The sequence below is a fragment of the Vigna angularis genome, chromosome 6, assembly GCF_016808095.1.
Source record: "Vigna angularis cultivar LongXiaoDou No.4 chromosome 6, ASM1680809v1, whole genome shotgun sequence".
In the NCBI taxonomy this organism is placed as follows: Eukaryota; Viridiplantae; Streptophyta; class Magnoliopsida; order Fabales; family Fabaceae; genus Vigna; species Vigna angularis.
The window spans coordinates 19,493,880-19,519,323 of NC_068975.1; the positions used below are offsets into that span (position 1 = coordinate 19,493,880).

Consider the following 25,444-nt stretch of genomic DNA (forward strand, 5'->3'; position numbering starts at 1 on the left):
TGAAATTGGACTATATTGTTGACGTGGTTACACTTTTTTTGTCCAAAAATATGATTCCAATATTGTCCTACAAGTAATAATTGAAATAGCTAGGCCCAAATAATTCAAATTAATTAAAATAAGAATTAATAGTCCAATTAAGTCCAAATAGTGAAAATGAGACAATAATGGAGAATTAAACACAATTCACTAACACAATTCGGTGCGAAAGACTAAGTGAATTTTTACCTCCTCTAGACATGATTTGTTTCATATCAGCTAGATCAGTATGAATTAACCCTAATAGCTTAGTTTGACGTTCTACAGAAAAACATGTTTTCTTTGTTAATTTATGTTCTACACATATATCACATTTACTACTCTGTTTATCATGCATATTAATCAATCCTAGTCGTTGTAATTTCAAAACATAAGAGGAATTCACATGTCCTAATCTAGCATGTCATATATCATATGAGTCAACAATATAAGTAGAAGAACTTGATTCATTAATATTTTCAGAAATATTTAGAATGAAGAGTCCTTGATCACAATATCCCTTCCCCACGAAAACATTATTTTTTGTCATAATGATCTTGTAAGACTCAAATGACACTTTAACCCCTACTTTTTCAATAGTGCTACAGAGATTAAATTAACTCTGATTGATGGCGCATGTAGCACATCACTCAAGGCCAGAGTCTTGCCAGATGTGAGTTTGAGAATAACTTTTCCTTTTCCCAAAACAGGAGTGGTCCTAAAATCAACGAGGTAGACATGTTCTTCTCCATCCCCTACAATAGTGTAAGAGGTAAAGGCACTTTTGTTTCCACATATATGCCTGGTAGCACCAGAGTCTACCACCCACTTTCTCACATTGGTCGTCAGATTTACTTGAGAAACGACCACAACAATATGTCATCTCCTTTGGCTATATTGGCCCTAGGAGGATTGTCGTTTCTCGCTCTACGCCTGTACTGTGGTGCATGAGGAAGACTAAATTTGGTGTGTTTTGTAATGGAAGAAGAGCTCTCTATTTATAGATCTAGGAGAGAATAAAATCAATAAAACAAAATGAAAACATTAAATTTGTTAATGTTGGAGCACTTAAGAAATTTTTTATCGTTGCTCAAATTTTTCCCGTTGACAATAAAACACATTAACTTTGCCAAATACAACGTTGCAATACAACGTCTTTTGCAATCAATGTTTTACAACAATTAGAACAAATTAGAGTTTTTAGGTGAGTATGAAAATCTCTAAATTTATAAATAGTTATTAATCATAAAATTGTATCTTAAAGGTATTGAAATGTTATTAAAGGGAATGGGTACTAACAATGGGATCTTTTATTTAAAAGAAAAGAAGTTAACGTAAGTGTTTAGTATAGTTATAATCAGATTATAGGAAATGATTGAGCATAAATTTTATAGTGCAAATTACTAAATGTAATATCATGTTACTATGTATAGGGATTCCTTTTTGAGTTTGCTCAAATTATTTAACTATTGGTCTAAGACATTAAACTTAGGAACTTGATATGTGTGCTGTAAGTTGGTATTGCTTAAGTTTGGTTGTTTTTTCTAGAACTGGGGAAAAGTGGAAAATAGGTTATTGTGAATGTTAATTCAAGGATGTAATATGAATCTAACATAGGAAAAGTGTTGAAAGGAATTCTAGAATTTTTCTTGTGAACCAGCTTGTCATTGTTATGCATGTTTAAAGTTAAAAAGTATATGAACATCGTATGTTATAATAGTATTAAGGACTTAGTTATTGTACCATAAGAGTTTATGGGAAAGTCATTAGGTTGTGAATCTTGTTTCTTTGAAGTTATTTTTTTGTTGATGATGTGCTTGCTGATTTGGTTGGCAATGGTTGTAGAATGAAGTTTGTATCCACATTATTGTTAGGTTAAGTGGTTTTAAGTGTAAAAGCATGTGTTTAATGATAATTATGGTGATACAAGTTGTGTGAAGTATTGATGTCATTGCATGAAATCTGTTTTAATTCAGATTATACTTGTGGATATTGAATGTTATTTCCTTTGGTAATAAATGGCAATATTGTTATGATGTGTTCAAAAAGTAATGGTCTAGATTGCTAGTTTCCATACCCTTGATTGGTTGGGTCTTCATAAGTCTGCGTGACAATGATAAGTCTTTGTGACATGTGACCACTAAGGGTAAGTTTTGGGTGAATGCTAATGTTGTGATGCTCTAATTACTATACTTTAAGATTGCATTATAATTGTGATTGTTCAAAATAGTTTATCCATATTTGTTTGTTGATGTTGTGTGTGTTTCTTGCGATGATCGTATGACGTGTATGTTGTACGGGAGCAGATAGAGATGCAGATGATTTTGGAGCTAGTAATTGACGAGAGAGGGATCTGCAATGGGAATTATATAAGGATATTTTAGAAGCTTATGGGAATAATTTATAAGTGGTAATTGATGTTTCACTTATTTAATGAGATATGAATAAGTATGTTTTAAAGTTATAATAAAGTAAGTTTTTTTTTTTAAATTTTCAAACTTTATCTTTGCGAATTCTTGGACTTTGATGTCTTTAAGTGACCCCTGAAATTGGGATGCTACATAATGAACCACAAATCAAGCTATGAACATCCCCATTACAACAAACATTAAGCATAGAAATAAGAAATCTAGCTTTTAATGGAAGAGACATATATATATATATATATATATATATATATATATATATATATATTTAAAATCATTTACAAGATACACTAGAGTTCAATAGCTACAACTATCACCAACAACATGGTTTTCGCTCACCATTTTCATGGAGAGCCTCGAGCTTACAAAATGAACATGAAAGAACATGGAGAAACTAAGAGTAAAAAGGGAGTTTTCCCACAAGCCCTAATAGCCCTCCAACTTTCCAAAGAGCATTTTTGTGCCTCCAACCATTCAAAGACTCGATTTCCTTCGAGTTACAAGAAGGTATATGGCTTCACTTGCCACATCAGCTCATATGTCACTCAACGCATGAGGCTTGTCGCTTAGCGTATGTCTTCGTAAACACCAGAGCTGCTCTCTAGAATATGCTCGCTTAGTGGTAGGGTTTGGGTGTTTAATGGTGGGCTCTCTGGAAAAAGGGTCACCCAACGACATGGAAGTGGTAACTAGTGTGATGGCAACTCCTTTAGGACTTTCCATCCAAAGAAGAAACAACTTAAACTAAGACTAAAGAAAGGAAAGTAGAATAAGGATTTCTAAAGTTCTTTCCTTATCTAAGTCTTAGATGGATTTACTTTGCTAAATAATATTTGCATTGTTTTGTAGGCCTTAACTAAAGGTTGGAAACCATGCCTATGCATCCTAGGAAGCTTGCCAAGCTAAAGAGAGCAAAGGAGGCAAAGAAGAGTGCATTTTAAGTCATTTCCGGATTGAACATGATGACTTCCGGATTGAGTTTCAAAGGGAAAATAACTTTCGGATTCTGCATCACGCCCAGCCGTCTGCACACTGCGTCCAGCCAAAGCGAACCAACCTTCATCTTTTTAAGCACGTTTTTAATGTTTTTTGTATGGAACGTGCAACCCAAGCTTGGTAGCTTTTCCAGCACATTTCTATTGTCATTTTCGTAGCTTGTTAGGCACACTTCAGAGTCATCTCTTCCTCTATAAAAGAGAGACTCTCCTCTTTGTAAATTCAACTTGAATGGTATAAAGAAAAGTTGTTGAATTGTCCAGCCACTTCTTACTTTCGAGTTCAAAAACCCGTGCCACTTTAGCACAATCCTCCTCTAGCTTCCTTCCCTCTTGGAAGGCCTCCTAAGCTAGAGAAGTTTCACGCACACTTCCATCCTTCACCAAACAATTCATCAAACACTTACCGTGCGCTATTTTCACCAACCATTTCTTCATTCCGCTACTACCTTCTGGTTCGAGGAGTTGCTCAGTCTTGAAGATTGGAGCTGCTTCCATCATAGTGTCACTTGGACTTTAAGACTCCCTTTTTTGTTGTTCTTCTTGCTTTTCTGGGTTGCCAAGCTTCTTCGATTTGGTAGAGGATCTTTCTAATACAAAATTAGCTACAAAAAAGAAGGGATTAATGATAATATCTAATAAGTGTAGCCCAAAATAAAAATATATACAAAATTAAGATAAAAGCTAGGGTTAAACAAGTCGTAAGATATAGAAGAGCTTATTTTTTTTCAATAAAAATGAAGTTCAGATAACGGCAAGAATTAACATTATCAGCCAACTCAGCTCGACTTGGGCTTAGGCTGACTCCGCTTGACCAAGGACCAAACTAATTTGTCTCAAATTGGGCCCAAGTCAACTTAACTTGAGATGCACCCAAGTCAAATCTACTTGACTTTGGATAGGACTTACTCAAATTGACTTGGGAACATGCATACTTGACTTAATTTGGGCTCAAGCCAACTCAATTAGACATGTGCCTAAGTTGACTTAACTTGACTTGGATTCATTCTTATTGAGTTGGACATAGGTTTGGTTACACTTAACACTGACCGGGATAAGCTCAACCTTGTCTTAATTGGGGCTAAACTTGGTCTTAATGGAAGAGGTTTGACCTGGTATTGATGGAGTGAGGCTCAACTTGACTAAACATCTGTCAAATTTGAATTTAATGAACTTGAACCCACCCTAACTTGACTAAATGTGAAATCACCCCAACTTGGCTTGACTTAGGATTAGGGCTTACTTGGCTTGACCTAGAGCTAGACTTGCTTAGCTCGACCTAGGCTATGGTTGACTTGACTCTACTTGAGCCTAACTCAATTCTACCTTACTCGGGTTTAACCTAACCTAACGGTTGTAACTTGAAATGATGTAGACACACCTTAGATTTTGAATTTTTAAAATCCAAAAGGATATCCAATCTATAAATCGTACTTAAAATTTAAAAATATGAAGTGATATTTGAGATAAATCCATTTAATAGAATTTTAAAATAGAGTTAAATATATTTTTAATCACTAAATACATGAAATAGGAATTAGTCTTTGTCACAAACTTTGATACATTTTTGTCTTTAAATTTTAAAAATGAATGACTATAGTTTTTTAAACTTAATGACTTTAACTTTTCTTTTTACTTGTTAAATGATATTTGAGGCTGACATTTGAAGGTAAATGTGTCAAAAACTTGTTTGACATGTCAAAAAGGTTTAACATAGTTAGATTAAAATAACTATATTCATTCATTTTTAAAATTTGACGATAAAAATGTATCAAAATTTGAAATATAGACAAATTTCAATTTTAAGTTTAACTTTAAGAACTAAAGATATATTTAAATATTGTGAAATTGAATAATTTTGATTGGATTTGAAAATTGAGATTTTTTTCTCACCCTTGTCTATGATAGACTAAAATTTATTAAAAGTGGTTCATGGTGATGAATTCCACTTCTCGTGAATAACTCTCATAATTGCGAAATAATAAATTTTAATCCGGAATTGGCATTAGAACGAAAGTGTGAAATCTGATCCAATCCAATTTAAGAATGTGGTATTTACTGTTTTTTTTTTCAGTTAAGTTCATAAACACTCGTATCATTAGATTGCTCGGTAATTAGTTTTTGAAATTATACTTCATTTAAATAAGGAAACAGAACTTATAATATTTAATGAGACTCCTCAACATAGCAATGAAAATACTCATTTTCATTACCTGTTCTCCACAAGGGGCCACTCTGCTTCTGCTCTTGCATTATGCGGAATCATTTGGAAAGATTTAAGAGAAGCTTTTTACTACAAAAATGCAACACCAGTAAGAAACAAAGGAAGCAGAGAGCACATGTTGTACTCAACATATAAGAAAGGTAGAAAGATTATAAAGATTATAAAGATTAAATTAAAAAATGAAAAGTAAGTTTTACCTATGAACTTAATTATTAGAGCAGACAGGCTCCATATATAAAGTCCGGCAAAAATCCAAACTACAAGTGGTGTAAAGAGTAAAAAGTCACACCTTTTAAACAACTGAATTGTTCTTAAACAAAAGTGCTTGCATTAAACTTTCATGAAGTCTCACACAACAATGGAACATAACACAGATATCATGAACATCAAATCAAAACCAATTCTGAAATGCTTCCCATCCTGTATCTAAAACAGGTCTAGAAACTGCAGAATTCTACAAAATGATAGGATCCAAAAATTGAAATCAGAAAGAAAAGAAAGATGAATGGAATGAAAAGTACAAGAAATGGGAGAATACTCTCTCTTCCAAGGTTTCCCTCTCGCACATGTTGCTCCTGATAAACTAAATCTTAAGGAGCTTGTCTTTGTGGGGTTCATTATAACTCTAAAATGAAGGGATTAGAGCACAACCGTTAAAATAAAGGTGGAGATGATTAATAAACAAAACAGATGTCATACCAAAAATAACAGTTTGCACGCACCTGATTTTTTAGGCACAACAATGTTACATAAAAAGTCAGTATTCAGTCAACAATAAAGCAATAAATTACATGAATTAAGGTAGCATAGAAAGAGAATTAGCTACTTACAATTTTGAACTGGTTAATTTTCCTTATAGACGGAAAAATGAGGGCTCAAAAATCATAATCGTTACACCCGGTAGTTTTCCGACCACATTTGAATGAATTATCTGAAACATTTGATTAACTAACCATATCACAATGTATTTGTTGTAGCCAATACTTACACGATTAGCATTTCCTAGGTGGAACCCCAGCATTGTATTGTGGTGTCTTTATAGAAATACAGTAGAAAAATAAAATTAAAAAGAACATCGTACTGATCCATGATCAGGGCCATTTCCCACTAGAAAAGCAAATAATAAATATAGAAGCCATCCAGATGGCCAATTCATCCATCCTTTCATTTAACAATACTTCAAGGAAACAGAAAAGGATTGCGGAAAGACAAGAGAACTAATCATTTATTTAAAGGAGTAGAACAACACAATACATATAGCTCAGGGAATCAAGTTGTCATTGCTTTTGCGTACAGCAAACCTTAAAATTTATGCAGAAAATATAGACCAACATGTCACCCTACACTGATGTTGGGACCTACCAAAATAGAAGCTGAAGAAGCAATCGCAACATATCATATCATCAAGAGGTAGAATGCAACAGAAAACTAAAATAATATAGAGACATTGAAGATGAGAGATCCTAGTCTAACAACAGGGAGTTAATTAAAGCTTATTACAATCATCCACACTAAGGATAATTCTCTAACTCAATACAGCAAGGGGTAGCTTGAAATGCAATCTAGCATACCAAAACAATATACAATGGTTAAGCACTCTACATTAGATTTTTTTTTCTATCCATGAATCCATACAAGAAGAACTTGATGAGAAGCCTTTAGCATTCAAAGGTCATGAAAGAATGAAAATCACGGCTTGGAACACATTTAAATAATAATTCTTAGGAAAATTAGTTTATGTTTCCATGTTTCTAGGTTCTGGGCTCTCTTTTAGAAATTAGTTTATGTTTTTATACTTTTGGGCTTGGACTTTCTTTAAGGCTTTTAGGTTTTTTTAAAGCTATATGTCTATATACAGAGGTACCAAAAGTTGTAAACACTTTTGAATTATATTACACGCATTTGTATTCTTTGATAAAGGATTCTCTTGGTTCTTGGATTAGAACTCAGATTTTTATCAAAAAATATTTGAAGGAAGATTTTCTTGGTTATTGTATTAAAACTTTGACTTTTATCAAAGATTATCATCTTTGTGACAAATCTTCACTTTATTTATCAATATGCTAGATTATCGCATCCTTATCTCTATCTTATTTTGACTTTTTTTTTTATTTCTTTTTGTTGTTCCTCTTAAGGATTCAAATTCAGAAGCAATCTTACGTTTTCTTGGACAGGATCGTATCATATGATATCTAGACTAAGGTTTTTGTTTGAATATTTTCTTTTATCTTATTTTTCTGTCATTTTAAAAAACAAAAAGTTAAATATGTTTTTAGTCCCTTAACTATCAAGCGATTTTAGATTTAGTTCATCTTCCAAACTTTGGTACATTTCGATCCTTGTTTTTAAGAAACTTTAATTTTTAGTTCTCGAAAAGCAAGAGCGTTAAATTTAATCTGATGTGGCTAACGGTGTACCACATCACTTTTCTTTTTTTCTGAAACGTGGTGATCTGCATCTTCAGAAAGTGAGATTTTTTTCTATTATTCATCTCCATCATCTTCTTCAATGTCTTCAATGCCATCAACAATGCCGACAACAATGTCACTACCTTTCTACGAATCACGATTCCAAAAAAGAGAAGGGAAAAGAGGCTCTCTCCTAGCGTGACCTTGTGCCATGGCGGAAGAGGAGGAAACTCTTTCTGTGTTGCGTGACGAAGAAGCCCTGCCCAGATCGCCCCTGCACAGCGCCACCGCCTTCCCCGAACAACCAGAATCACTTAGTGGCACCCCGCGAGTTAAGGTTCTAAATGCTCGTCACCACCAAAACTACAATTGCAAAGAAACCCTCTTTTTCCCAAGGTTGGGTGGTCCGTGAGCAAGGAGCAATAGAGAAATTGGGGAAAAGAAAAATGGACTAGGGTTTGTGAAGGTCTTATGTTCTAATGGGAATCAAATTTCCTTACCACTATCGTGATTTAAGTACTCACATAAGAATATGATGAATACAATGAACGAGTAACAAAACTCCAGACTTTGAAACAGAGAAATTACAAGCATTTACAAAACTTCATTGTGTTGTGTGTTTTGCAAATTACCATAAAAAGTTGTACTATGAATAGGATGTCTAACATGTGAATCCCTTGTGCCTAGTAGAAATTTGAGGTTATAACTGGGAAGTTTGTGGATATTACCAGATTTTGACTACTAAAAGCCCCTGGAACTCCAACAACAAACATGATCTGAGAATTTGTTACACAATGACTATATTCTAAGACAAATTATCCTTTTTGTTAGAAAACTTGTCAAGCGTTTTGGTAAGTGAATATACCCATCTGATAGTCTTAAAAATAATCAAGAGAAGGAAGATATATCAGAAACTTTCTCAATGTTGGAAGGTGTTGATTGATGACTATTGGAAATTTAGAAATTAAAATAATATGTTATGATATTTTTTAGGAAAATAAAAGTCATGTTGACTGGTAGGATTTATTTGCTATTTCTAGGCACTAAGAGCACTAATTTGTTAGTGGTTATAGATGCCAACATTTACGTGCATTTACGTTCAGTTATTTGCTCTATAAAAGCAATAGCACTCCTCAATAAAATATTAATGCAATTTTATATTCATGTGTTCCTCTCTGTCAACTTTTTCTTCAATAAAATAACCTACAAATTGGTATCAAGAGCTACATCTTACGGGACCTATGGATGCTGAAACAAGTTTCTCTCAAGTTGCTCCTCCTATCTTTGATGGAGATAACTATGATCTCTGGGCCATAAAAATGCAGAACTTCCTAGAGGCTTTGGATATTTGGGAAGCTGTGGAGGAGGATTACGATATTGCTCCGCTGCCCGACATCCCCACTATAGCCTAGATGAAAACCTACAAGGAGAAAAAAACCAGGAAAGCAAAGGCAAAGGCATGTCTATTTTTTGGTGTTTCAAAACTAATTTTCACCAGGATCATGTCTCACAACACAACAAAAGCAATTTGGGATTACTTGAAGGAAGAATATGCAGGAGATGAGAGAATTAGAAGCATGTAAGTATTGAATTTAATGAGAGAATTTGAACTGCAAAGAATGAACGAATCAGACACCATCAAAGATTACTCAAATATGTTGCTTGGCATTGCCAACAAAGTAAGATTGTTGGGCACTATTTTTTCTGATTCACGAATTGTTGAAAAAAATTCTTGTATCAGTACCAGAAAGATATGAAGCTTCTATAGCTACCTTGGAGAACACAAAGGATCTATCTAAGATCACTTTGGCAGAGGTGCTGCATGCTTTACAGGCCCAAGAGCAAAGAAGACTTATGAGGCAAGAAGGATCTGTGGAGGGTGCTTTCCAAGTCAAATTCCAGAGCAATGGCAACAAACAAAGGAAGAAGTAGAACAATGATACCAGACTTGGAAGATTAAACAAGATCAACAATAAGAGTAATAATACTCAGATTTTTCCACCTTGTCCTCACTGTAAGAAAACCAATCATCCACAAGAAAGGTGCTAGTGGAGACCGGATGTAAAGTGTCATAAGTGTGGGCAGCTAGGGCACATGGAAAAGATTTGCAAATCTCATCAACAACAAGGAGAAGTTAAAGTTGCTGAGGATCAACCACAAGAGGAAAAATTGTTTGCTGTTACATGCTTTGCTACCAATAGCTCCACAGAAAGTTGGCTCATAGACAGTGGTTGCACAAATCACATGAGTTATGATCGAGAACTCTTTAAAGAACTTGACAAAACTGCACTTTCTAAAGTCAGAGTAGGTAATGGAGCATATATTGCAGTAAAAGGCAAAGGAACAATGGCAATTGAAGGTCAAACAAGTTTGAAACTGATTTCAGATGTTTTATATGTTCCGAAAATTAACCAAAACCTGTTGAGTGTTCCTCAATTGCTTGAAAAAGGTTATAAGGTTTTGTTTGAAGACAAAAACTGCATGATTAAAGATTCAGCAGGCAAGGAAGTATTTAAAGTTAGAATGAAAGGAAAAAGCTTTGCTTTGGACTTCATGAGTGAAGAACAGGCTGCAGTGCACAAAGAGGTCAGCAGTACAATACTTTGGCATAAAAGATTGGGCCATTTTCACCACAATGCTCTAATATTCATGAAGAAGAATGACATGGTCAGAGGCTTACCTGATATAGAAGAAGTATTTCCTACATGCATTGCTTGTCAATATGGAAAGCAAACAAGACTCCCATTTCCAAAAAACAAGACTTGGAGGGCTATACAAAATCTACAATTGATACATACAGATGTTGGAGGACCTATGAGCACACCATCATTGAATGGCAGTAGGTATTATATTATTTTCATTGATGACATGACAATAATGTGTTGGATATATTTTATGAAGTTTAAATATGAAGTTGCTGGCATTTTTTGGAAGTTTAAAACTTTGGTGGAAAATCAAAGCAAGTACAAAATGCACATGATCAGATCCGACAATGGAACTGAATATACTTCCAAAAAATTTAACAAGTTTTGTGAAGATCCAGGTGTAGAACACCAACTTACAGCCCCTTATTCACCTCAGCAAAATGACACTGCAAAAAGGAAAAGTCAGACGATTATGGAGATGGCTAGGTGCTTACTTCATGACAAAGAGTTGCCTAAAAAATTATGGGCAGAGGCTGTAAATACAACACTACTTTTACTCAATAGACTGTCAGCAAAAGCTTTACAACAAATAACGCCTTTTGAAGCATGGTACGGCTACAAACCTGAGCTCTTTAATTTAAAGATATTTGGTTGCTTGTCTTTCTCTTATATTCCTCATATTAAGAGAGACAAATTGGACAAGAAAGCAGAACCTGGAATTTTTGTAGGCTATAGTTTGATTTCAAAGGCCTACAGGATCTATCTTCCACATAACAACAAAGTCTTTGTTAACAGGGATGTGAAATTCTTGGAGTTTGATTGTTGGAGATGGAAACAGAACAAATTCCTTGAACAATTTGATTGTTTGAACTGGAAAGGTAACAATGAGCTTGGATTATAGGAGGAGAATGAAGATGTGGATGATGAACCTGTCAGAGGAACAAGATTGCTTTCTGACATCTATCAAAGGTGTAATGTTGCGGTCATGGAACCTAGTGGATATGAAGAGGCTGCGACTGACAAGAGGTGGATAAATGCTATGGAAGAGGAGCTTAAAATGATTGAAAAAATCATACGTGGGAGTTGGTGGATAGACCTAGTCATAAAAAGGCCATTGGAGTAAAGTGGGTTTATAGAATCAAGTTCAATCCTGATGGTTCTGTGAACAAATACAAGGCAAGACTTGTTGTTAAGGGATATGCTCAGATGTTTGGGGTGGATTTCTCTGAAACATTTGGCCTAGTTGCCAGGCTAGACACAATAAGGTTGCTGCTAGCACTAGCTGCACAAAAAGGCTGGCTTATACATCAATTGGATGTAAAATCAGCATTTTTGAATGAATATTTGGAGGAAGAAATTTTTTGTGGAACAACCAAAAGGTTTTGCTCTTCAAGGACAAGAAGACAAGGTTTATCTACTGAAAAAGGCATTATATGGTTTGAAACAAGCACAAAGATCTTGGTATAGCAGAATTAATGCACATTTAATGAGCTTAGGCTTTGTGAAAAGTCTGAGTACACCTTATATATTAAAAAGGTGAATGAAGATATACTTATATTATCTCTGTATGTTGATGACTTATTTGTTACAGGAAATTGTAAGGAGATGATTGACAAGTTTAAAGAAGAAATGGAAAATATCTTTGAAATGACAGACCTTGGAAAGATGACATTTTTTCTTGGTATGCAAGTGCAGCAAAAGAAAAATGAAATATTTGTGTGCTAAGAAAAGTATGCAAAGGAAGTCCTTATTGTTAGCAAAATGCTGAAGATGAAGTTTTGATGATATCTAAATCAAGTCAAGAATAGTCAAGACTCATGAAGAATGATCTTTTGAAGACTTGTAACTTTTGTAATAACTGTATAAACATAGGAAATTAGTGGTTTGATGTAAGCATTCAAAAGTGATGTAAAAATAAACCAAGTAGCAAAACTGTGCAGTGCTAATCGATTAACAGGGGTAAATAATCGATTATTCCAGAGAGCCATGGAAAATCCCTGCACTGCATGCTAATCGATTAACAAGGGCTGTTAATCGATTAGCGCTAATCAATTAGCATGGGCTGTTAATCGATTAGCAAGGTGACCGTTTGAAAAACTAGCCGTTTTCGAGTCGTTCGACTATCCGTTATTTTGTCTTTTAGTGACTAATCTGTTACCAATGAAGAAGCATTGATAAATTTGAAGATAAATAGTTTTGATGATGCTGAAAGATGTAGATTGTTATAGTTGTTTTAAAAGCAATTTATAGAACATAAATGTATTAGGAAAAGCTTTAAACATGTAATACTTAGAAAAATTCGTATTCTTAGAACTGCTACGCATTTAATCGATTATTAGAAGCAATAATTGATTATCCTAAGCCATTCTAAAAAACCTCGTTGCACTGGAATAATCGATTATTACTCCAAATAATCGATTATCACAGTTCTGATGAGAACTGCCAAAGTCACTGAAATAATCGATTATTCCTCAAGATAATCGATTATCACTTTTTTGAAAACCCTGTAACGGACTTGAATAATCGATTAGCACTAACAATAATCGATTATCTGCGGCAGTTATAATTCATCTTTGCGAAATTAGATCAGTGGGCTATATAGGTGAGTTCCAAAACTCCTAGAATTTTTACTGAGCTTGTGAGAATACAGTGTTATCTGAGGAAGTTCCATAAGCTAGTTCATTGCACTGTCAAGTCTCGTGAAAAGGAGAAGCTCTCGCTTTGTGAGTCAAAGGTCGGAGTTATTCTCTTCGAGTTGGCAACGGTACTGTTCTTCTGGTTCGTTGGTCGAAGGAAGAACTGTTCTACACTGTTCTGGAGTAGAAGGAAAGTGTAGATTGCTTGCTTCCATTTCGTTGGTCGAAGGAAGGTTTTATATTTATGCCTTTTATTCACTCTTAATTGTACTTTGTTGAAACTGATTTTAGTGAAATCGTTAATCACTTTTTATAGTGATTAACAACTGGACGTAGATTCTTTTGAATCGAACCAGGATAAAAATTCAGTGTGTCAATTTTTCTATTCCTTACACTCATTACTGTTTTACGCACATCAAGTGTTTGTTAAATTTTCTCTAAGAAAATTGATTTTCTAAAACGGACCATCATGACTTAATTTGTGACCGTAACACGCTTTCTAAATATTTTATTCCGCTGTGCAACTCTATACCGGTACCGATTGTTCCGACAATTGGTATCAGAGCTTGCTTTGATATTCTTTCAAACTTTTGCGAAAATGGCCGTTCATCAAAATCAAGTATATGCTGAGGGTGCATCCATCAACAGACCACCCCTTTTTACTGGTGATAACTATGCATTCTGGAAAGTCAGAATTGAAATTTTTATGGGGTCTGTTGACAGAGGCATCTGGGAAGCTGTGCTAAATGGTCCCTATATTCCTAAAAGAACTGTTGATGGTGTAGAAGAAGAAAAACCATACTTTAACTAGACTCCTGAGGAAAATAGAAGAGCCCAATTTGACATTATGGCTCGTAATATTATTTCATCTGCTGTAGTACTTGATGAATTTTATAGAATTTCAGTGTGTAAGACAGCACAGGAAATGTGGGAGGTTCTCAGAGTCACACATGAGGGTACAGACAACGTGAAACGTGCAAGGAAGAATACACTCATTCAGGAATATGAGATGTTCAGAATGCAATCTGAAGAAACAATATCTGATGTTCAGAAGCGTTTCACTCACATTGTGAACCACTTGACAAGTTTGGGTAAGACTTTTGACACTGACGAATTGAATGTGAAAATTTTGAAATCATTAGACAAGTCTTGGCAACCAAAGGTGACTGCCATTTCGGAGTCTCAAAACCTCACTCAGATGTCAATGGCGATTCTCTTTGGAAAGCTTCGTGAGCATGAACTTGAGCTGAAAAGATTAACTACAGAAGAGGATCAAGGCAAAAGAAAGACGCTTGCTTTCAAATCTGAAATCTCAAAAGGAAAAAGTTCTAAGAGAATTGAGGATGATGATTCCGATAACGATGAGGAAAACATGAGTCTTATGATTAAGAAGTTTGCTAAATTTATGAAAGCAAAGGGAAAAAACAAATACCATGGAGAAAGGAAAGAAAATCGAGGATCTCCATCAACCATTAAATGTTATGGATGTGGAGAAAGAGGTCATGTGAAGACTGACTGTCCTAAGAATAGGAAAAGTGAAGAAAAGAAAGAAAGAAATTTTCCAAAGAAGAAGAAAGCTTACATAGCTTGGGAAGAGAATGCTTCTAGTTCTTCAAGTTCAAGCGATTCAGATGAAGAAGCAAATTTGTGCTTAATGGCAGACTTAGAAGATGCAGGAAGCCAAGTAAGTGATTCTAGCTTAGAGTCAAGTGATGAATTTGACTTACAAAAGGCATTTCTTGATTTGTTAAATGAATCTGAAAAACTTGATGTTGCTCATAAAAAGCTAAAGAAAGAGCATAATGAATTGAATTTGAGGTATGACAAAGTACTAGATAACGAAGTTGTTTTGAGGAACAAAGTTAGTAACTTGGAAACTAAATTATCTTAATATGATATTGTTGTACAACCTGTTGAATGTCTATCATGTAAAAGTCATATGTTTGATATTGACATTCTTGAGAATTTACTTGCAAAGGCAAATAAGTCTAAGTCACATGCCAAGACAAACTTTGAGAGAAGCATTTCTAGAAGTAGAAACACGCATCTAAACAAAAATTATAAAGTTATAAGAACTCGTAGAGTTTGGGTAGAAAAAGGAACTTTTATGAAAAATAAAGTGTGTGAGACTTGTTGTTTTTACTGCATGAAAATTGGTCACACCTCAAACAAATGCAACATCAAACATTTTGGTATTCCAAATGGTAAATATGCATGGGTTAAAATTGTAAAATGATGAATGTTTGCATAAACTAACCCCAAGGACCCATAATTAGATTGGGGACCTAAAGTATTGCTCCAATTTGTTTTGTAGGAACTTACTAAGTCAAAGAAGTCACTGTGGTATCTTGACAGTGGTTGCTCAAGACACATGACCGGTGACAAGAAAAGGTTTACTTCTTTTGAGAAGAAGAAGCAAGGATTTGTGACTTATGGAGATAACAACAAAGGTAGAATCATTGGAACTAGAGACATTGGAGGAGGAAACACATTGACTATAAAGGACGTATTATGTGTTGAAGGTCTCAAGCACAATCTCCTAAGCATAAGTCAATTATGTGACAAGGGTCTCAAGGTAACCTTTGAACGAAATAGATGCACTGTATATTTTAAAGATTCTACTGAAATTGCTTTGCAAGGTGTTAGGCATAATAACATTTACTTGATTGATATTGAAAATGCATCTAGTCATAATATAACATGTTTAATTGCTAAAGAGGAAAACCCTTGGCTATGACATAAAAGAGTTGCACATATACATATGCAACATTTGAATAAATTGATTTCAAAAAATCTTGTGATTGGTTTGCCAAATTTAAAATTTGAGAAAAACAAACTCTGCTCTGCATGTCAAAAGGGAAAGCAAACCAAATCCTCATTCTCATCTAAAACCATGATTTCAACATCAAAACCTTTAGAACTTCTGCATATGGACTTGTTTGGTCCATCTAGAATTAAAAGTTTTGGTGGAAACTACTATGCTCTTGTGATTGTTGATGATTACACTAGATTTACTTGGACATTCTTCTTAACCCTTAAAAGTGAAGCTTTTAAAGCATTCAAGTCGTTTGCAAAACGTGTTCAAAATGAAAAGGAATTGAAAATCAAAACCTTGAGAAGTGATCACGGTGGTGAGTTTGAAAATGAATCTTTTGAAAAGTTTTGTGAAGAACATGGAATTGCTCATAATTTTTCTGCTCCAAGAACTCCCCAACAAAATGGTGTTGTTGAAAGGAAAAATAGGTCATTAGAAGAACTAGCTAGGACTCTTTTAAATGAATCTAATGTGCCAAAATACTTTTGGGGTGATGCAGTTAGTACTGCTTGTTACGTGTTGAATAGAATGTTAATTAGGCCTATTCTTAAGCTAACTCCCTATGAACTGTTTAACGGTAGAAAACCAAATGTATCTCATTTGAAAATATTTGGATGTAAATGTTTTGTTTTGAATAATGGTAAAGATAATCTAGGCAAATTTGATGCTAAATCTGATGAGGCAATCTTCTTAGGATATTCTTTAACTAGCAAAGCATATAGGGTGTTTAATAGAAGAACCTTGAAAATTGAAGAATCAATGCATGTTGTCTTTGATGAAATTGTGGACCTTGAGGTGAACCCTCTTGAGTCAAATAAACCAATTGCAGGTGATGAGGATTATTTGAGGGAAGCTCTTGAAGAGATGTATCTAAATGAAAACTATCCACCAGAAACTCAAAATGAACATCAAGTAGTTGATCCTAAAAGCTATCAACAACCAAGAGGACTTTCTCTGGACAACATTATCGGAGATATATTAAAAGGGGTAACTACTAGACACAATCTTAATAATTTCTGCTTAACCGTAGCTTTTGTGTCTCAGGTAGAACCTAAGAACATAAAGGAAGCTCTTCAAGATGATAAATGGTGTGTTGCTATGCAAGAAGAACTTAATCAATTTGAAAGGAATGATGTTTGGGAACTCATTCCTAGACAAGATGATTATCAAATCATTGGAACAAAGTGGGTGTTTAGAAACAAGCTTGATGAAGATGGAAACATCACAAAGAACAAAGCCAGGCTAGTTGCAAAGGGCTACTGTCAAGAGGAAGGTATCGACTATGATGAAACTTACGCTCCAGTAGCCAGGTTAGAAGCAATTAGATTATTACTTGCTTATGCCTCTTTGATGAAGTTTAAATTGTACCAAATGGATGTGAAAAGCGCATTTTTGAATGGTGTTATTAAAGAAGAGGTATATGTTAGTCAACCTCCTGGTTTTGAGGACTTTAAATATCTTAATCATGTTTATAAGTTAAAAAAGGCCTTGTATGGTCTTAAACAGGCACCTAGGTCTTTGTATGAAAGACTTAGCACCTTCTTGATTAAAAATGATTTCTCTAGAGGAAAGGTTGATTCCACCCTATTTATTAAGAAAGTAGGCAATCATATCTTGATTGTTCAAGTATACGTAGATGATATTATTTTTGGGTTTACAAATAATTCATTATGTGAGGGATTTGCACAAATAATGCAAGGTGAATTTGAGATGTCTATGATGGGTGAGCTTACCTTCTTCTTAGGGCTGCAAATAAAGAAAATAGATGGGGGGACTTTTGTCTCTCAAACTAAATATTGTAGAGAAGTATTTAAGAAGTTTGGTATGGATACTTGTAGAGAAGCCAACACACCTATGGCAACGTCTTGCTATTTAGATAAGGATGACTCTGGTGAAGGGGTAAATGAAACCATGTTTAGAGGAATGATAGGATCATTACTGTATCTAACTGCTAGTAGACCAGACATTATGCAAAGTGTATGTGTGTGTGCTAGGTACCAAGCTAATCCTAAAGAATCTCATCTAATTGTTGTCAAAAGGATTTTGAAATACCTTAAAGGAACCCCTTCTTTTGGACTTTGGTATCCATCTGATGCTTCCCTTAGTTTAATAGGTTATTCTGATGCAGACTATGGTGGCTGTAAAATTGATAGGAAAAGTACTCGTGGCACTTGTCATTTTCTGGGTTGTTCTTTAGTGTCTTGGCATTCAAAGAAACAAGCCTGTGTAGCTTTATCTACTACTGAAGCTGAATACATTGCTGCTGGCAACTGTTGTGCCCAAATCTTATGGATGAAACAGCAACTAGAGGATTTTGATATCTTCCTTGATCACATTCCTTTGAAATGTGATAATACTAGTGCTATCAACCTAACTAAGAACCCCATAATGCACTCAAGATCTAAGCACATTGAAATTAGACATCATTTCTTGAGAGATCACATTCAAAAGGGAGATTGTCAAATTGAATACATTGATACTTTACATCAATTGGCTGATATCTTCACTAAAGCATTACCTAAAGATCGATTCTATGCGCTTAGAAGAGAGTTAGGGGTGTTAGATATGTCCTAAACTCAATATTTACGAAATTTTCTCAATTCTTGTAAGATCAGCGCTTTTAATCGATTATCATAGGATAATAATCGATTATTTTGAGCTTTGGCAAAACCCCTATTCGCAGATAATCGATTATACCATAGAATAATCGATTATTTTTATCTTTGGCAAAACCCCTATTCGCAAATAATCGATTATACCATAGCACAATCGATTATTCCTATTCAAACCCAAATCTAGACTTTTATGCAAAGATAATCGATTATCTTTATACATAATCGATTATTACACAATTTCTGGACAGTAACTTATGAGCAGATAATCGATTATTACTTACAATAATCGATTATCACGCGATCTATTTTCAAAAATATAACCGTTACAGTGAATCCTAACGATTGGAAACGGCTATAAACGGTTACTTTTTCGATTTAGCTTATAAATAGCCCCCTATAATCGATTATTACTCACCTCTTTGTACTCAGAACCTTGTTGTACCCAAATCTGAACCAAATCTCTTCCTCATTCTTCTTTCCTTCCAAAAACCAATTCTTTTTGCCCACTTCTCTCATGGCTGATTCAAGAAGAACCCGCAGGAGGACTGCTGGTGCTTCTTCCTCTCGCTCCCGCAATGTTCGTTCTGCTTCTATCGAAGGTTGGATTTCAGATGAGGAGCAACATGGTGACTATGTCCATTTCTGGCAAGAACGCCGAATCATGGCGGTAAAGTTCATTCGTCTTGACTTTTATCGTTTTTATGGCTTTCAATTTCCAAATTTGTTTCATGCTCAAGGACTTACTCATCTAGTGGAGCAAAAGGGGTGCATCTACCCTGATCTTATCCGTGTCTTCTACTTCAATATGCATTATTGTGACGGTATCATCACAACAAAAGTAAAAGGTGTCCCTATAATTATGGATGATGACATATGGACGAATGTCGCACACCTCACACTATGGGATGATGCTGTCAAAATCCATCTTGGCATTCCGAACTTCAATCGTCTCCTAGCTTTTCAATCTTTTTTGCGCCCTCCTGAACAACAAATCAATCGTCGACAACTGCTTGTGGGTGGATTCAAGTTTGAAGAAAGGATGATTCATTACTTAATTGTCTGGATCCTATGTCCTCGTGCCACTAACCATGCTCAATGCTCAGAGCAAGATCTTCTACTGCTATATGGGCTTTTGAATCACATCCACATTGATTGGCCAGCCCTTATCTCCGACACAATGGTAAAGGCCAAGAAATATTCTTCTTATCATCTTCCATATGCACTTCTCATCTCTCGAATTTTGGAATACAAAGGTGTCAGTGTGGATGGCGAACTCACTACCTCCATTCGAGCAATTGGCACTGAAATTGGTGAGACAACCTTTCGCCAAATGGGTTTTGTTGCTCGTGGCCGTGTGATCATTCACAAGGATGATGATCACCACGACACTGTCACTGACGATATGGACGCCCATATGGTTGATCCTATCCCAGCTGCTCCATCTGCTGATGCTGGTCCTTCTCACATGCCTTCACATTCATCCTTGACTATGGAGGAGCATTTTGCAAACCTGTCCAAACAACTGGAGGATATGCGTCTCTTTCAAAAAACTCACTTTGAACAAATATATGAGTGGCAACAAAATCATGAAGAATTTGTGATCGACCAAATCAATGACCTTGATACTCGCATTGGCAACATTGAAAATCATTTTAATCTCCAACCTCCAGAGAGACCACCAAGTCCTGAATTTTAGATTTAGGATTTTATGATTAGTGTGCTTTCATGTTTTTTTGTTTTACATTCCTAGACTGTTTTATCATATTCATGTCTTGCTTTATGTGCCCTTGTAATTTTTAATGTTTTCATGAATAAAATGATCTATTGTTTTGGTACTTACACTGTTTAATTGAGGGGGAGTTCATATTAAGGGGGAGCATTATCACTCTTTTTGCTTCTGATCAAAAAGGGGGAGAAATATGTGCAGTTACTACTAACTCCTACTATTGTCTGTCAGTTTGTATCTTTTGCAGATAACCCAAAGTTGCTTTTAAAAAAGTGATTTTTGATCATCATCAAAAAGGGGGAGATTGTTACCAATGAAGAAGCATTGGTAAATTTGAAGATAAATAGTTTTGATGATGCTGAAAGATGTAGATTGTTATAGTTGTTTTAAAAGCAATTTGTAGATCATAAATGTATTAGGAAAAGCTTTAAACATGTAATACTTAGAAAAATTCGTATTCTTAGAACTGCTACGCATTTAATCGATTATTAGAAGCAATAATCGATTATCCTAAGCCATTCTAAAAAACCTCGTTGCACTGGAATAATCGATTATTACTCCAAATAATCGATTATCACAGTTCTGATGAGAACTGCCAAAGTCACTAAAATAATCGATTATTCCTCAGGATAATCGATTATCACTTTTTTGAAAACCCTGTAACGGACTTGAATAATCGATTAGCACTAACAATAATCGATTATCTGCGGCAGTTATAATTCATCTTTGCGAAATTAGATTAGTGGGCTATATAGGTGAGTTCCAAAACTCCTAGAATTTTTACTGAGCTTGTGAGAATACAGTGTTATCTGAGGAAGTTCCATAAGCTAGTTCATTGCACTGTCAAGTCTCGTGAAAAGGAGAAGCTCTCGCTTTGTGAGTCAAAGGTCGGAGTTATTCTCTTCGAGTTGGCAACGGTATTGTTCTTCTGGTTCGTTGGTCGAAGGAAGAACTGTTCTGCACTGTTCTGGAGTAGAAGGAAAGTGTAGATTGTTTGCTTCCATTTCGTTGGTCGAAGGAAGGTTTTATATTTATGCTTTTTATTCACTCTTAATTGTACTTTGTTGAAACTGATTTTAGTGAAATCGTTAATCACTTTTTATAGTGATTAACAACTGGACGTAGATTCTTTTGAATCGAACCAGGATAAAAATTCAGTGTGTCAATTTTTCTATTCCTTACACTCATTACTGTTTTACGCACATCAAGTGTTTGTTAAATTTTCTCTAAGAAAATTGATTTTCTAAAACGGACCATCATGACTTAATTTGTGACCGTAACACGCTTTCTAAATATTTTATTCCGCTGTGCAACTCTATACCGGTACCGATTGTTCCTAAAATAGATTAGCAACTTAAGATAATCGATTATTACAGTAAGAAAGGCTGAAAACGAAAAATGGAAGAGCTTTTGGATGAGTCTATAAATAGACTCTCATTTCCTCTCAAGAGGACAATCTACTACTCTTCCCTTGTGCTCAAATACTCAGAAACTCTTGAGAATTGTGTGCTCTTGCTCAGCTAAGGAAACTCTGTCTGTAGAGTTGGTGAAATACTGCTACGGTGATAGAGGAATAGCTGGTTCATCCTTGGTGCATCTAAGGAAGTGTTCGGAAGAGGAAGTCATCCTTCGTGAAGTATTCGGAGGAAGTGTTTCATCCTTTGTGAAGATTCAAAGGAGGTGTTGTTTCATCTCTTGTGGCTTCAAGAGAGGTGTTTTCTAAACTTTGACAAATTGTATCTGTGTGATTGTAGTTTGTAATAGTTTTGTGATTATTGAAGTGTTTATCTTGTTTTGAGATAAGCGACTGGACGTAGGATTGGTAAGATCCGAACCAGGATAAAATCATCTGTGCAAATTTCTCTCAACCTTACTCTATTTTATTGTCTTTATTATTTGCTAAGTAAGTTTAATTGAGTAGAAATTTTTAAGGCACACGTTTTTAGTAAGAACCAATTCACCCCCCCCCCCTCTTGGTTTGTTATCCCACGCTAACCATTCCGCTGCAGCCGATTCTGACACTTATGAAGTTCAACATGGAAGGGTGTAAGTCAGCTGCAACTCCAATGAACCAAAAAGAAAAGTTTTGCAGAGAAGATGGTGCTGAAAAGGTTGATGAAAAGTTGTTTAGATCCTTAATAGGATGCTTAATGTATTTAACTGCCACCAGACCAGATATCATGCATTCAGTGAGTTTGTTATCAAGGTACATGCATTGTGCTAGTGAAATTCATTTTCAAGCAGCAAAAAGAATTCTTAGATATGTTAAAGGCACATTTGATTATGGTATATGGTTCAACAAAGTTGAAAGCTTAAGTTTTCATGGATATTCAGATAGTGATTGGGCAGGATGTGTTGATGATATGAGAAGCACTTCTGGTTACTGTTTCTCACTTGGTTCTAGAGTTTTTTCATGGAGTTCCAAAAAGCAAGAAATTATAGCCCAATCAACAACAGAAGCAGAGTATGTTGCTGCTGCAGCTGCTGTCAATCAAACTATTTGGATAAGAAAGATCATGACTGATTTACATATATAACAAGAAGATAGCACAAAGATTTTGTGGATAATCAAGCTGCAATTTCAATTGCAAATAATCCAGTTTTTCATGGCAAAACAAAGCATTTTAAGATAAAGCTTTTCTTTTTAAGAGAAGTTCAAAGAGAATGACAAGTGAAACTAGTTTACTGCAAAACAGAAAATCAAGTGGCTGATATCCTAACCAAGGCACTTCCAAAATCTAGATTTGAGTTCGTGACACAAAAGCTTGGAGTTTGCAGTTCCAAAGTCAAGGAGGAGTGTTGATTGATGACTATTGGAAATTTAGAAATTAAAATAATATGTTATGCTATTTTTTAGGAAAATAAAAGTCATGTTGACTGGTAGGATTTATTTGCTATTTTCTAGGCACTAAGAGCACTAATTTGTTAGTGGTTATAGATGCCAACATTTACGTGCATTTATGTTCGGTTATTTGCTTTATAAAAGCAATAGCACTCCTCAATAAAATATTAATGCAGTTTTATATTCTTGTGTTCCTCTCTCGCAACTTTTCCTTCAATAAAATAACCTACAGAAGGTTTTAGTCAAACTCAGTATTGACTGTTATAAATTGTAATAAAAGAAGGAAAGTAATGAAATAAACATACTTAGTTTCAGCTAAATGAAATCTTAAAGCTTTTACCCCGAAGTCCTTAACAGTTTCATGGTTTTGATTAAAACTTTTTTGTTATCTTTATCTACATTTGGCCATAAGGCTATCCTTCATCAAGCTATCCTAACTGGGGCTTTTATCCATCATCAACATGCTACTGGAAGAAACAAAAAGGTTCCTTCTAACCAAAATAAATTTAACATATTCCATTCTTCTTAAAATTATATGGTCTTAAAAAATCAGGCCACGACCCTTTTAGAAAATATACCTTTTATGTAAATCGTCATCTGCAACCACAATAAATCCAGAAACTTCCATTGCATTGTTTTTCTTAAATTATGTCTTATAACTACTACATTGCTCAGAGTTTTTCTTCTAAAAACATTACGAAAGTTGTGAGTGCTGCATACATAACTAGCTTATCAATCTTATTTAACTTTTTGACCATTTTTCTTTTTGTTTCTTTTACCACCGAAACAAACATCTGGAATCTTTAGTTATTTGGTTGGTAACTTTCTCTACTCAATTCTGCTACACAATGGTACTAGCATGATCTTCATCTAAAGTGAAAGCTTAATATGATTCTCTTTCTGGTCTTTGTTATTGGTGTTGATCTATGTTTTGTCCTTATCAACTATGAAATTATTCCTTCCAACTTCCCTCTCTAAGCCTTTCAAACTAACCACCTCTGGCAATTGATAAAAAAAATATCAACACTTCATAATATTAGAAAAAGGAAGTCCCAAGGCCTAAGCAATTTAAGATAAAAGAATAGTGCTGATTAGTGTTTTGCTTCAGCTTTTTGGTCAAAGCATCTGCTTTTGGTTTCACATCATGTTTAATTAGGGAAATTTGATTCCCATTAGAACATCAGACCATTACAAACCCTAGTCCATTTTTATTTTCTCCAATTTATCTGCTGCTCCTTACTCGCGGACCACCCAACATTTGTAAAAAGAGGGTTTCTTTGTAATTATGGTTTTGATGGTGACGAGCATCTAGAACCTTGACTCGTGGGGTAGGAATGAAGAACTAGTGATTCTGGTTGTTCGGAGAAGGCGACGGTGTTGTGGAGGTGCGATCTCGGCATGGTTTCTTCATCACGTAATGCAGGAAGAGTTTCTTCCTCTTCCGCCATGGCACAAGGTCATGCTGCTATAGGAGAGAGCTTCCTTTCCCTTCTTTTTTCTAGAATCGCGACTTGTAGAAAGGTGGTGGCATCGTTGTTGTCGACATTGTTGACGGCATTGAAGAGGATGGTGGAGATGAATAAGAGAGAAGTCTCACTTTCTGAAGATGCAGCCACGTCTCACGAAAAAAAAAGTGATGTGGCACACCGTTAGCCACATCAGATTAAATTTAACGTCGTTAGTTTTAGAGGACAAAAAATTATAGTTTCCTAAAGGAGAAGGATCAAAGTGTACCAAAGTTTGAAAGAGAAACTAAAACTAAAACGCTTTATAGTTGAGGGACTAAAAACATGTTTAACCCCAAAAAAAATTCTTGAATGTTTGTGTTTTGTGCTTTGATTTGAAATTATGTTTGGTTAATTGTTCTTAGAATTTTATAGGGAGTAAAACCCCTAATATTTTATCCAATTTAGTTGAGTTTTTTTTTATTTTTCATGTTCTTCGTTTAAATTGTCAATTTCTACATCTGATTCGTGAAAAATATCTCTTTTTGTGCTTTTTTGTTAATTGTAGTCTCAATTAACTATTTAACTTGGTCTTGCATTAGTTTTGGTGTTTGAAGAGTAATCTGTTTATTTTCTTTGTTTGTATATT

General features: G+C 34.9%; 1 protein-coding gene and 1 long non-coding RNA gene across 2 annotated transcripts; one reads left to right on the forward strand and one right to left on the reverse strand.

Annotated features, from left to right (window-relative positions):
- Positions 1-2,769: 2,769 nt before the first annotated feature.
- Positions 2,770-5,920, reverse strand: LOC128197344 (uncharacterized). Its single transcript, XR_008249796.1, has 3 exons — positions 5,861-5,920; positions 5,653-5,732; positions 2,770-4,044 (listed from the first exon to the last, which is right to left on the reverse strand). It is a non-coding gene; the product is annotated as an uncharacterized LOC128197344 (long non-coding RNA).
- A 16,624-nt stretch (positions 5,921-22,544) lies between these two features.
- Positions 22,545-23,045, forward strand: LOC128197527 (secreted RxLR effector protein 161-like). Its single transcript, XM_052879582.1, has one exon. It carries the CDS (start codon positions 22,545-22,547, stop codon positions 23,043-23,045), a length of 501 nt encoding a protein of 166 aa, XP_052735542.1.
- The last annotated feature ends 2,399 nt before the right edge of the window (positions 23,046-25,444 follow it).